The 15,276-nt window shown below is 47.4% G+C and overlaps 1 protein-coding gene across 1 annotated transcript; it reads left to right on the top strand.

The window, feature by feature from the left end:
- Positions 1-1,907: 1,907 nt before the first annotated feature.
- Positions 1,908-3,098, top strand: LOC306918724 (immunoglobulin-binding protein 1-like; the record flags this gene model as incomplete). The annotated part of the gene is made up of 1 exon (XM_079531593.1): positions 1,908-3,098. One exon carries the CDS (start codon positions 1,908-1,910, stop codon positions 3,096-3,098), a length of 1,191 nt encoding a protein of 396 aa, XP_079387719.1.
- Positions 3,099-15,276: the final 12,178 nt, after the last annotated feature.

The following is a 15,276-nucleotide window of genomic DNA, read 5'->3' as shown; positions in this document are numbered from 1 at the left end:
CACACACACACACACACACACACACACACACACACACACACACACACACACACACACACACACACACACACACACACACACACACACACACACACACACACACACACACACACACACACACACACACACACACACACACACACACACACACACACACACACACACACACACACACACACACACACGGGTACTAACAAAGCCAGTTGTTGGAGTGGTTTGCACCACTCAAAAAATGGAAAGACTTGTTCCTACTCAGTCTGTGTCTCATAGGAGGGCTGTGGGCAGTTCAGAAACCGTCCTCCAGTGACATCATCATTACGCAGATTTTTTTTTTTAAACAAGATTTTTTTTTACAAAAATGTTTAGATTTTCATTATCGTGAGAACGATGGCTTCTATTTTAACATTGCAACTTTTCAGGACTAGAAAGCCTGCAGTTTTTATTAGCTTGTATTCCCCATCGATGTCGTCACTGGAGGACGGTTTCTGAACTGCCCACAGCCCTCCTATGAGACACAGACCGAGTAGAAAAAGATTGCGCCATTTTTTCAGGATTATTAGTGAGGACCTATTATATGAAGATAGGTTGAAAAGTGGTGAAGTGGTCCTTTAAGTACAATTTTGAGGTATTTGTTTTATTTACTAGAGTTGTTCCAATTTTCAATACTTTTACTCCACTATAGACCACTACATCATGATCTCAGAGGTAAATATTATACTTTAGTTACTAGTTACTGTGTAGATCGTGATTAATATTGCAACACATACATTGACCACTTCAGCCCTATAAAACATTTCGGCCATTTCAAAATAGCCGATCTGCAATGGGACACATATCTTCTATACGTTTGATTAGCCAAAGTATAAAAGGTGAAAGTGGATAAAATGGTTGCTGATGCCACATTAACCAATTTTGCCGGGGAACTCCCCCCTGGAGCCTCCCCAAGGGACCCCCTGGGGTTCCACGGACCAATGCTCCAGGTAATACCACGAGTTTCCACAGTGTCCCATGAGGCCTTGCGTGCGAAGGATCCGTGTCAGTCAACAAGAACAAAATATGACCAAATATGGTCAGACCTGATGTCATTGGCAAATCTCGTTGTTAGGCAACCAGTTCAAATAATGGTATATATTAAAAGAAGTCTCCATCTCCATCGCGAATCACGAATGCTACACGGCAGGTGGCATCCAATGTTGATGTATCCTACCAGGATATTATTATTATAATCGTACGGCATATCATCACCGTATTTTGGAAGATTTAAGACCTTTCACTGATGCCAAGGGACCTCCAGCTGCCACGGAACAAAGGCCAGAGAATCAGTATCATCTTCATTGTCACATCGCCGGTTTACAGGTGTCCAACGGTGCGTGAAATTAGTTCGTTTTTTCCGTGCAACAACACTCCATCGTTCCGATTGTTTACAGAAAGATAAGGGAAAGCAAAGAAAGACATCAAGGCGTCTACACAGCTACGTACGTACCCATCCGGCCATTTATGTACGAGAGGCATTTAGTAATAAGGTGGGTGAGCACAGCAGCTGGTATATGTACTTATTAGTTCATGACAGAAGACATTTAAGACATAAGACATAAGACATTTAAGGTGCCAGAAGAGTTATCAGTGTGCTGTGTGCGAGGTTAAGGCCCGAGGGTACCAGCGTATGTCAAGCGCAGCCACGTAGTCCACGTGGTACTGCTTTAGATAGAAACATACCTTTCTTTACGGATTTCGTGTGGGGGAAATCGGACGGCCAGAGGCAGCACAGCAGTCAAGTGTTAAGAGTTACGGGTTAAGAGATAAAAGAGTAAGGGCAAAGTACTGTCGTATACAGCAACACGAGGCAAGAAAAAGAAAAGGAGACGTCTCCGTCAAAACAGGGTGCAGGAAGAGCGGAGGCAGGCAAAATGTCCGACTCCGTAAACGACAACGACAACGGCAGCAGCAGCATCCAGACGTCGCATTCCTCCGGCGCCTCCGAAGAGCCTCCGAAACTGTCCGACCTGCTGCGAGACGGCTGGGAGACGTTGGAGGAGGTGGACGCCTGCGGTGCGCCAGACGAGCCCGGAGTAGGAGGAGGGGCATCATCGGCGGTCCTACAGCTGAAGGTGCGCCGCGGCATGGCTGCGCTAGAGGAGGCGTCACAGATGGCGTCGCGACTCTGCCTGTTCAGCAGCAACGAGGCGCTGGACGAGGTGGCCACGGCCGACCTCCGGTACCTGCCGCTGCCAGCCCTGCAGGGGGCGCTCGCCATGAAGCTCGTCGGCAGCGGCAGCACGCCGCCAACGACGACAACGGGCGACGACGACTCGCGGCTGGAGGCGGTCCGGAGCGCCCGGGCGCACTTCTACGCCTTCCTCCGGCGGTGCAGAGACTACGGAGTGGCGACGTTCCCGATGCCGAGGAGGTCCGAGGAGGAGGACGACGACTCTTCTGGCGACGGAGGAGAGAGACTCGTCGCGAGCGAGACGACGGCCGCGGTGGCGGCACAGAGGCGGCAGGCCAAGGTGGAGCGCTACCGGCAGCGGAAGGAGACGGAGGCCAGGATCGCGGCCATGCGGGGCGCCGTGGAGAGCGGGCGGGCCGACGACGGTGACGTCCGCGACTTCCACCTCCTGCACGCACAGAGGTGGGTGGCGCTGGCGCTGGAGGAGGTGGAGAGCATCGACCGCGAGATGCCGCTGCTCCTCGAGAAGAGGAGGAGGAGGTCATCGAGCGGTCGTTTTTCGGACGAACGCGACAATCCTCCTCTGCCGGCGCCGAACCGACCGGTCCGACCCCCCGGCGGGCCTTTCGTCCTCGCCAGAGGCGCCGCGCAGGCCCGGGTGTTCGGGGCCGGCTACCCCAGCCAGCCCTCCATGACCGTGGACGACTGGTATGAGCAGCACGCCGCGCGCGGAGCCCTGCCCGATCGGGGGCTGGCGGCGCCCAGGAGACACCGCGCTGACCCCGAGGCCAGGGAACAGGAGGAAGCCGAGGAGATACAGATTGATGAGGGTGAGGAGGACGACGAGGAGGCCTTGCAGAAAGCCAGGGACTGGGACGAATGGAAGGACTGCCACCGAAGAGGCTACGGCAACCGCCAGAACAGGGGCTAAAGGCTCATTCATAGTCTGGATTTTCGGTGGTGAGGTGACCACCGGAGCTGAAATAACGTTGAGCGGCGGTGAGTAAAAACAGAGAGAAGGGCTGGGGCGGTGGCGGTGGTTTGCTCTTCACCGCGGCTCGTGACGTCATGTTGTAGTTCGGTGGTCACCTCAGTGACGTCATGTTGTAGTTCGGTGGTCACCTCAGTGACATCATGTTGTAGTTTGGTGGTCACACGTCTGCTTGAGAAGCAACTGGTCCTTCCGGACCACCAGAGACACCAAACGCTGAATGGTTTGTCGGTCCGAAAAAGAACCAATTGCTCCACTCGCTGAACAGTTAGCTATAGCGTGCGGTTCCCAAAGTGGGGTCCGGGGACCCCCAGGGGTCCTTGAGGGAGTTCCAGGGGGGTCCCCAGCTAAATGATAGTTTGGAACCAAATGGATCCTTATGGTTCTGTAACTCTGAGAGTGTACAAATGGAACCAAATGGACCCTAACAGGTGCATTTGGTTTCATTTGTACACTCTCAAGAGTTAAATTAACATTAATTTTACAATATAAATTGGGGGTCCCAGGTCATATAAATGCCATAAACTGGGGGTCCGTGAAATGTAATGGGTTGAGAATCACTGCTAGAGCCTTAAAACAAATCTTCTCTTATAGGGGGTCCCTGGCATATCTTCTCAAATGGGGGGTCCGTGGGCTAATGAGTGTCAATGTGGGGGTCCTTGACATGAAAAGGTTTAGGAACCATTACCAGCTCAGTGGCCTTGTGGTTAGAGTGTCCGCCCTGAGACTGGGAGGTCGGGGTTCGATCCCCGGCCGGGTCATACCAAAGACTCTAAAAATGGGACCCAGTGCCTCCCTGCTTGACACTCAGCATCAAGGGTTGGATTGGGGGTAAGTCCCTGCGACATACTAGCGTCATGTCCAGGGGGTGTACTTGTACATCAAGCTGCCTCACGCTACAGAAACAGGAGATAGGCTCCTGCCCCTATGGGCCTCATGGCTCGGCAAGGCTACTTACTACTACCAGTGAGCTATAGAGTCTGGATTCCAGGCCTGGTCAGCAATGTGTCCAATTATGACTCGACAAAGTGTACTTGACCAAGGACACCCTTGCTCAAGCACACCGGCGGCTCAACCCTAAACCTCAGCTGGGTTGAGCTGACACCCACTTGGGAGCAAATAGGTCAATATTAACAGTTCTACTGCCGGGAATTGTTTGATCCAGTGTTGCGCCGCTGCGTAATACGACAGACCCGCTATTTGTTTTATGAACCTAAATCGCATCGCATTAAAAATAATAAAAGAAGTCCGCCTCTGCCGTGGAGCAGGGGGAGAGAGCGTCATGTTATGACGACGAAACCGGAAATCGATACTTATGCTGGGCTGCTAGGGCTTCTGGGAAATTGAGCCCAATGCAAGTGGACGGGGGGCTTGTTTGGACTACAACTTGCTCTGCACTCTGGTTTAGTTTCGCATTGTCATGGCCGCTGGCTCGTTTCATCATAACAAGACGACCGACCATTTCTTACCCGATTTTCAAGGAACAAACGCCGAAATACTTCAGCGTATGCTCCAAAGGTAATAAAACAATCCAGGCAGCGTAGGATATTTGATTAAAAGGCGGGTTCTGCGGGTTGTGGCGTCAAACTGTTAAAAGACAGGGACAAAGGAATATTTGTGCCTGCTCTGCAACAAAGAAAAAAACAGGCACAAATATTCCTTTGTCCCCGTCTCTATTTTGCACTGAATGCTGCTGTGGGTAGATCAAGGAGATAACCTTATGATGAGCACTTTGTTTACTGTACTGGTCTCGTGCCTAATGTCTATGCACACACACTTTCTATGGCCAACGCACGCGCACCTATCGCATAGCACTTTAACGCCTGCACTTGGATGGCTATGTGCACTTTTGTACTTTGGTATCTGCTATGTGAACTGTTGTAATGTTTATCTGTACTGTTTCATTGTGTAATGTATGCTGCAACCCATTTTGCCCTTTGGGGACACTAAATAAACTTGAACCTTGAATTATATTTACTCTTTTTTTGACTGGCGCTAGCCCCTCCCAACTTCAGGCTTTCGGGAATTACGTCATATGACGGCCAAGTCTACGGACTTTGAATTCATTGTTTTGTTAGAGTTAAGGTTTTTATTGAATTATGATGTAATATAGATTGCCGTCTTCACTATAGCTCTCGGTTCGGTTGCTAGGCGATCGAGTAAACAGACAATTAACTGGCGGACACAAGATGCCGATCCACTTCAATGATAACTGGGTTTGTATAACCCATTTTATCTTGGATAATTTTCGCTGATTTTGTTCTGTATCAAAAACAGCTTTTATTCCCAAGCTCATAACAAAAGTGTTTGCTGGTCACAGTTATAAAAATCACACCTGTGTGAACTGAGTGGTGCAGTGACGTCACACACTAACCATAGCAACCATGCTCAACCTGTACGTGGCCCCACAGACAAAGCTGGTTATTGGAGTGGTTTGCACCACTCAAAAATATACGTTTTGGGTGACCTAATAAAAGATTGTGGCTAACTCTACAATACATGGTCATCGCTAACTTCCAGTTAAAAAAAAAAAACATCTATCTATCTAAAAATGTCTACACTTCCCCACTGAGCATTTGTGTAGTCTAATAGACGGCTAAATGGCAAAAAAAAGACCTTGATTAGCCTGGCTAATCAAGGTCTAAATGTAGACTAAATTCCTTTCCTATAACTTATTCTTACACCTAATTAACTTTCCACAAATTACGATGTGCTGCAAAGAAGTATAACAAATTCTATTGTCCAGTCAAAACCAATTTACAATCGTGTTTGTGATCGGCTTGTAGATCGGCTATTTTTGCTACGACAGTATGCAATGTTTCCCTCTGGAGTGAGTGTGGAACTATAGTGGTCCTCTGGAGCGAGGGCCACTATATCCCCCATTCCCGAGGAGGGGCTACGAGCGAGGAGATTGTGCACCCTTTCATTTTGAGGAAAGGTCAAGCAAAGGTCAGCTCCACCCTCCACCCCCCAATATCTGCCATCTTCAATCAAGGCAAGTGGGGTGGGCCCCGGTAGAGCTGTGTAATGACCCGGGAGAGACTCCTCCACCCTTTTCAATAAGTAAGAAACACAATCGCTTTTCTTTGACCGGCACGGCGAAAGAAATTGGACTCGCGCTGGAGTGACCCCAGTGGCGCGCCATTATATACTAGAGTGGTTTTCAAAGCCTTTTTCATATCAAGGTCCATTATTTTTTTAGACGGCATTTGAGCCACGGACCACCGTTTGATGAGATTTTTATTTTTTGCTTCCCCAGACACAAAAACGTAGAATATATTTTTGTATTGTCGTCGGATGAGATTTTGTCCAATTCCATGCTGTACTGATTGAGAGCCTCAAGGGAAACTTAAAAATCTCAAAATTGGTCAGAAAAATCTCACAGACACTCGAGGGTTAAAGCAAACATTATAAGTCATATCGTATTTGGCTGTCGCATGACGTCACGAGCCAATTACATATCATTTGGCTGTCGCATGACGTCACGAGCCAATTACATATCATTTGGCTGTCACATGACGTCACGAGCCAATTACATATCATTTGGCTGTCGCATGACGTCACGAGCCAATTACATATCATTTGGCTGTCACATGACGTCACGAGCCAATTACATATCATTTGGCTGTCACATGACGTCACGAGCCAATTACATATCATTTGGCTGTCGCATGACGTCACGAGCCAATTACATATCATTTGGCTGTCACATGACGTCACGAGCCAATTACATATCATTTGGCTGTCGCATGACGTCACGAGCCAATTACATATCATTTGGCTGTCGCATGACGTCACGAGCCAATTACATATCATTTGGCTGTCGCATGACGTCACGAGCCAATTACATATCATTTGGCTGTCACATGACGTCACGAGCCAATTACATATCATTTGGCTGTCACATGACGTCACGAGCCAATTACATATCATTTGGCTGTCACATGACGTCACGAGCCAATTACATATCATTTGGCTGTCACATGACGTCACGAGCCAATTACATATCATGTGGCTGTCACATGACGTCACGAGCCAATTACATATCATTTGGCTGTCACATGACGTCACGAGCCAATTACATATCGTTTTGGGGGAACCAATGGTTTAGAAGGCATTTGTAGAATCGGCCTCAGGTCTTAAAGGGATAGTTCACCCCAAAATATGTATTCATGTCACTTTCGGATGGTTCCCTATATGGGGACACAAAGGAGACTATTTGTGTCTCCATAGGGAACCACTGTCATCAAAATGATTGGCTTGCAACCAAAACAAACCAAAACAAAATGGATGGATAGAATAGATCCTTTTTTTGCGGGGGTGAACTATCCCTTTAATGGGTCAAAATGACAGCAACAACACAGAATGATGTTCTTAATCCGACAACCGATTCGTATCGATCGCAGCTGCGAAGTGTGAACCCCCGAGAAGCTTTTCACCAACTCCACCATGTCCCTAAAAAACCTTCCACATCAGCGGTCGGAAAAAAGAATAGAAAATAAATAAATAAATACCCGACTTGACCTCTGAGACAGCGGCTTAAAAAGCGAGTGCCACTTGGGTTCCAGGCTCAGGAATGTTATTCTATTGATCCAGAGGGCTGTGTGAGAGACCCCCCCCCCCCTCTGTGGGGGAGGTAATAAGGACTATCTGAAATCAATAGACTGGAGAAGAGGATGGAGATGCAGACTCAGAGGCATGTGGTTGACTGAGAGACAGACAGACATGGTGTCAGGGTGACGTGTCGTGCACACATTGACATCAAAGGGGGGCGGTGGGTCAGGGATGGTAACCGCAAGGTTGCCAGTTAGAACCCGTGCTCCCCCAGAGTTAGCGTGGAAGTGTCCTTGAGCAAGACACTGAACCCCTAAAATGCTCCTGATGTACTGGTTGGTGCCTTGCATGGTTTCCGCCGCCATCGGTGTATGAATGTGTGTGTGAATGGGTGAATGTAATGCACAATCTATGTAAAGCGCCTTGGATAAAGGCGCTATATAAATGCACCATTTACCATTTAAAGGGGGCTTCAGCCCCTGCCCTTTTACCCGTTTGGAAAAACAAACGGGCAAACTCTCCACCACGAATGCAGCATAATTTACTAAAAGGTGAAAGAAATGCAAAATGCCACTCTTTTCCATGCTGGAAGGCATGCAGCGTTCAGGAGAATTGCATTTTTCCTTATAGTCTCCTGAACTTGAACGCAGCATTTTGCGTTGAACAACGTTATGTCGTATACAGTACACGGCATCTCCACTAGCTAAAAGAGTGCTGGGTTGCTCCCCGAAAATAGCTGATCTACAAGCTCTCAGCGCGTCGCAGCACGACGCGTTGTGGGCTTGTAGATCTGCTATCTTTTCTCCAAAAGTGCCCCTCTAACACTCTCTGCACGTCCCTGCATGGAGCAACAGCACAGTGTGTGGCACTGTGGTGGGAAAAGTACTCAATTGTTTTACTTAAGTAAAAGTAGCAATACTGCAATTTAGAACTACTTCGTTACAAGTAAAAGTACGGAAATTGAAAATGTACTTGAGTAAAAGTACAAAAGTATCGGCATCAAAATGTACTTAAAGTACTAAAAGTAAAAGTACTCATTGTGCAGAATGTGCCATTTCACAAGTTCAAAATGTGTACAAAATCTATTGAAAATGGCCGAGATGTATAGGGTTGAAGTGGTTAATGTATGTTTTCTAATGAAAATTACAATTGGTTATAAAGGCAGTTGATTCCGTCGACTAAAACTTAGACGAAACGAAATGTTCGTCGCCCACCTATTTTCAATGACAAAAACGAAATGGAAACTAAATAAAAACTAAGCTATGATGACTAAAACTAAGACTACATATACTGACAATTTCGTCAACAAATAAAAACTAGACTAAAATGTTAGGAAGGGACTAGTGGACAAGAGATCCAGTATAAGTCATTTTACATTATTGGTTGCATGCTGAAAATAGTCGATCTAATAGTCACTGCTTCTCTCCTAGACTAAGGACTGTCTAAAGAGGACGAGACGCGAAGACCGTACGGGCGACGCCATGTTGCTCCATGGTGCTCCATGGAAGGAAAGAAACATGCGCAGTTGAGACCAAGGAAGCTGAACGCGGAAGTGTTGGCTGCATATAGCCCAATGCACATGTTTCTTTCCTTCCATGGAGCACCATGGAACAACATGGCGTCGCCCGTGCGGTCTTCGTGTCTCGTCCTCTTTAGACAGTCCTTGTCCTATAGACCAGGAAATGTGTCGCGTTCCCCCAGGCTTTCATTTTTTTTAGCTGAACGCAAACGAAAATAAAAGCCTCCATGGGTACCGAGTCAAGTGGCTACGGCAAATGCTGCGGGCCAAGATGGAGTCTGAAGAGGTGAGTTTTCAGACTACAGCGGGCGGCAGTTCTGATTGCAATGGGGAGTTCATTCTCTATTTTTTCGTGCGTGCGCGCGCGCGCGCGCGTGTAAACGGTGGAGGTATGAAAGTCTTCTCACCGTGGAGCAGGCTTTCAACTCCTTAAACCCGTATTTTTATTTTTTTATTTTCTGTGAATAGCAAACATTTATATAATGTTTATTTTGACTAAAAAGTGTAGAAGTCATTTTGCGAACCGAGGAGGGAAAATAGCCGTTCAGTCACATTGTGTTAAGGAGATCTCCTGACGCCGTAATGGTCTCCACACCCAGACCTGTTTGTTTATTTATCCTATTCTGGACGGGACCCCTTTTGGTGTTTACAGCATTATGTTTATACTTTAGCTATTGAAAAATAGCAGATCTACAAGCTCATAGCGCGCCACCAAGTGGCGCGCTACAAGCTTGTAGGTCTGCTATTTTTGAAAAGTCGTAAAATTCTTTGAATATATATTCTTTCAGAGCAAACGTTTTTTTCAGGCCTAAATGGGTTATATTACAGTTTGCAGTTTTCTGTTTCCGTAATGCAGTCCAATTGTTCCCCGTTTGAACCCAGCAAACCGGCAACGCGCATTCGTATGTATTCCACACACACACACACACACACACACACACACACACACACACACACACACACACACACACACACACACACACACACACACACACACACACACACACACACACACACACACACACACACACACACACACACACACACACACACACACACACACACACACACACAATCTAACGCCTCTGCTTTTTCCACTCGGCCCGCGGGGAAATCAGAAGGATGCGGAAACTCCCAATCCCGACACCAGCCGCTATTACATCACCGCTGTATACCGCTATACCCCGCCACAGACGCAGCCAATAGGGAGGAGGAGGAAGATAATGGGGGGGGGGGGGGGTGCATACGTACATAAACCTGTGAAGTCAGAGAGGCGAACGCAGGGGTTTATATGATGGTATAGAGAGAGAGAGAGAGAGAGAGAGAGAGAGAGAGAGAGAGAGCGAGAGAGAGAGATAGTGGAGAGGGGGCTATTACGGGGATGGAGGGATTATGGTGACGGGGAGGGGAGTGCGAGGGGGGTTGGTGAGAGAGAGGACTGGAGAGATGCAGACAGAGCTCTGTGTGACTGACAGCAACAGGTCTGGACAGCTGCGTTCAGCCCACTTGTTTCACCCAAACATGGGTCAATATGTGACACTTGAAAGAAAAAGGTTCCTGAGAAAGAGAGAGAGAGAGAGAGATAGAGAGAGAGAGAAAGAGAGAAAGAAAGAAAGAAAGAATAATGGCCATGAGGGAATAGGCCTACTTAGACAGAGGTGTTTCCACGAAGCCATGAGTCGTAATCCAATGTCAGCCACCCTGTCACAGGTCAATGGCAGCCACAGCACAACAGACATGCATACACTCTCTCAGCAGCCACCCTGTCACAGGTCAACGGCAGCCACAGCACAACAGACACGCATACACTCTCTCAGCAGCCACCCTGTCACAAGTCAACGTCAGCCACAGCACAACAGACACGCATACACTCTCTCAGCAGCCACCCTGTCACAGGTCAACGGGAGCCACAGCACAACAGACAGGCATACTCTCTCAGCAGCCACCCTGTCACAGGTCAACGGGAGCCACAGCACAACAGACAGGCATACTCTCTCAGCAGCCACCCTGTCACAGGTCAACGGCAGCCACAGCACAACAGACATGCATACACTCTCTCAGCAGCCACCCTGTCACAGGTCAACGGCAGCCACAGCACAACAGACACGCATATACTCTCTCAGCAGCCACCCTGTCACAGGTCAACGGCAGCCACAGCACAACAGACATGCATACACTCTCTCAGCAGCCTTCACATCCAGAGCCAGAAACAGTCACAATGAAACAACATGTTTCATTGCCACTCAGTCATCGGGTCACAAAATGACAGCAACAGTACAACACCTTGGATCACATTAGTATACACACAGCATACAACACAAGCAGCAGCAGCAGCAAATAAAGAAAAGAAAAGGTTCCTACCTTGCGTGTGATGTCCAGGGTCAAACTGTGGAACACATCATGGATCGATAGAGCCTCTCTCTCCCTCTAGTTCATCCTCAGATGGGCCCTCCAGCGGTGTCTCTAGTTATCTCCATCCTTCATACATGTGTCTAGCTCTCCGCTATACTCCTGCTAGGAGCTCCCGGTGTCGAAGGCATTCTCCTGGTACAGATGCCATCATCTTCACCCTTGGTAAACCCCACATCCCATACAGATGCTTGTCGGTGAAAGAGCTCGGTTGAAACATCCCAAGTCTGGCCAAGTTGTTTGAATGTCTCCTGAAAATCAGGGTTTTTCTTCAATAACCTCAGTGCCATAACCCCTCTAATATTGTAACAGGTCACACAGGAGCTAAGATTAAAAATGCTAAATGGCAACACCGACTAACGCCGCTTCGCACACGTTTCCGTTGTCTCCTATAGCTAGTTGTATGCATCTTTGAAACATCTCACCAACACTCAAGCGACCGAGCAGGTCTCCGTGAACAGACAGTAGGTAAATCTGCGTCCTATATGGAGGGTGGAAAAACCTACGAGGGAACCTATAGGGTACCGCCGTCCAAAATTCAGAAAAGGTAATCGAGGGTCCCGAAAGGGGCTACACTGTAGAGTGAGATTGATCCTCTGACTGTCTCGATAACACACAATCCGTGTTATCGAGACAGTCAGAGGATCAACCCTTCAGTCTTCTGCATGCAATTAGTGATCTTCTGGTTCATCTCCGTGAGTTTAGCTCGCCATGCTGGACATCAGCAGAATCAAACTCCAAGTGGTTTCCAAAAAAAACCTGACCTACACTAAGTAAGTCAGAATATATATTACATTCTGATATAGGGTTTTATTATGATTCCCAAAAATAAAATAATTCTTTACTTTATCTTATCAGATTCACATAATACAATAATTGTAATTCCTTTACATCAGCTAATGTAAAATGTCAATAATCCAAAAACAATAAAACAAATAATCAGATTGAAATGAACAGTCATAATACAGAAACATTTTCACATATAAATGGCACACCAGGATCAAAACATTGCTATGTGGCCTGTATACTGCAATGGCAGCCTCCAGTAGTGTGTGCAACAGAACACAACTACCCTAAAGACTAATCATTGTGTATATTCCTGCACTATACCTGCATCCAGTGATCTTGGTACAATATAGAAATTGATCTATTGAAGATTCTGATGTTCAAATGTACATATATTTTGTTTTGATTGTATTGCTGTATTGTTGTATTGTGCTTTCTGCTTTGGCAATGTAAACGTATGTTTTCTCATGCCAATAAAGCCCTTTGAATTGAATTGAATTGTGTGCAATGGCAGGCAGCCATACAGACACATGCAGTAAAACTAAATGTTTTTACACCAAAGTGCTTCTCAGTGTGCAAAGACACAGGAAAGTGTTTAACACTACTCGCAATAAACATTCAGCATGTACAAGCTGTGCAAGGATACAATAAAACATCAAGTTCATTCATCTCACATGACCACTTCAGAATTAACATGCTATCGTTTGTAGCATAAGTCAATGGCATTTCCCTGTGTGTTTACTAGCATTAGAGCTAGCCAGTGAACATAGCTTCTCACCATGGGCATTTCTCCACTAAACTCAAACTTCGAAGTCAGGTCACTCTGGCTGCACCCAGATGAGTTGCTTCTGGATATTACAGTTGCTGGACTGTTTTTAGCTTGAGTTTTATCAACTATTTTGTAACTTTTGTTCAGAATATACTGTCTTCTTGTGTGTCTCTCTCACTCATGTGGCTCAACAGGAAGTAGCATGTTCTGCACACAGGACATAGCTGGCTCAAACAGGAAGTGTCATGTTCAAAATAAAAGCGCTCATCTCTGAATAAGGACTTTCACTTAGTTGACATTTCCTTTAGTTTAGATTAATCATAATATATTAACCCTTTGTATCCTGACAGCTTATCTTAACTATATTCTCTTAATATAATTATCGTGGCTCACGATATAAAATAGGACAACCATTCGGTGGCGCGCTATGAGCTTGTAGATCTGCTATTTTTCAATAGCTAAAGCATAACATAATGCTAACACCAAAAGGGGTTCCCGCCCAAAATGGGTTAATAAAGTTTGAATTTCTTTATTTTATGAAAACCCAGTCCCGCCCCCTTTCATGACGACGCCAGGCCCAGTCCCGCCCCCTTTCATGACGACGCCAGGCCCAGTCCCGCCCCCTTTCATGACGACGCCAGGCCCAGTCCCGCCCCCTTTCATGACGACGCCAGGCCCAGTCCCGCCCCCTTTCATGACGACGCCAGGCCCAGTCCCGCCCCCTTTCATGACGACGCCAGGCCCAGTCCCGCCCCCTTTCATGACGACGCCAGGCCCAGTCCCGCCCCCTTTCATGACGACGCCAGGCCCAGTCCCGCCCCCTTTCATGATGACGCCAGGCCCAGTCCCGCCCCCTTTCATGACGACGCCAGGCCCAGTCCCGCCCCCTTTCATGACGACGCCAGGCCCAGTCCCGCCCCCTTTCATGACGACGCCAGGCCCAGTCCCGCCCCCTTTCATGACGACGCCAGGCCCAGTCCCGCCCCCTTTCATGACGACGCCAGGCCCAGTCCCGCCCCCTTTCATGACGACGCCAGGCCCAGTCCCGCCCCCTTTCATGACGACACCAGGTCCAGTCCCGCCCCCTTTCATGACGACGCCAGGCCCAGTCCCGCCCCCTTTCATGACAACGCCAGGCTCAGTCCCGCCCCCTTTCATGACGACGCCAGGCCCAGTCCCGCCCCCTTTCATGACGACGCCAGGCCCAGTCCTGCCCCCTTTCATGACGACGCCAGGCCCAGGAAATAGTTCCCAATGCATTTTTCCCATAGCCATTTCAGAACGTATTTATTTAAAGACCTTATAAGCGTCGTACAAAGCCCACTCTAGTCGTGACAAATCATGACAACAAACACAATATTTTGGACCAAACAAATAATTACAAAGAAGAAAAACAACAAAAAAAGTGTTGTAACCTGCCGTTTTCTTCTTCTTTCTAATTATTTGTTCAGCCCGAAAAATTGTGTTTGTTGTCATGATTTGTCACGACAAGAGTTGGCTTTGTACGACGCTTAAAAGGTCTTTAAATAAATACTTTTTGAAATGTCTATGAGGAAAATGAACGGAGAATCATTTCCTGGGCCCTGGTAGGGGGCGGGTCTGCAACACTCTATTGCAGTGGTTCTTAACCAGTGGTCCGGGGACCACCAGTGGTCCTTCAGGGAGTTACAGGTGGTCCCCAGCTAAATGGAGAGGTGGTTACCTGCAGGTAACCAAATGGACCCTTATAGTTCTGTAACTCTTGAGAGTGTAAGTTACGGTTCCATTTGACACCCTACATTATTATTAAACATCTGCATTTGCTAATTTACAAAGAGTCTACACAATTAGATGATGTAGAATAATTGTTATTTCGGTCCATGTCTGCCATGTTATCTCTCCTATGGTACCAACATCACAGCATGGAAATGTGGACATTGGGTCTGCAAATCATTGGGTCTGTCGTCAAATGGTGGTCCGTGTGGCTCAAATGCAGAATAAAAAAATGGGCCTTGAGATGAAAAGGGTTGAAAACCCTCGGCTCGCTGTCTCTCTGAAAACCACGGGGTGCATACTTAGTTTAGACTAGTCATTGGTTAGAC

Source organism: Electrona antarctica, assembly GCF_951216825.1.
Source record: "Electrona antarctica genome assembly, contig: scaffold_470, whole genome shotgun sequence".
Taxonomy (NCBI): domain Eukaryota; kingdom Metazoa; phylum Chordata; class Actinopteri; order Myctophiformes; family Myctophidae; genus Electrona; species Electrona antarctica.
Note: the sequence above shows the minus strand (reverse complement) of the source record. Positions and strands in the feature narration are given on the sequence as shown.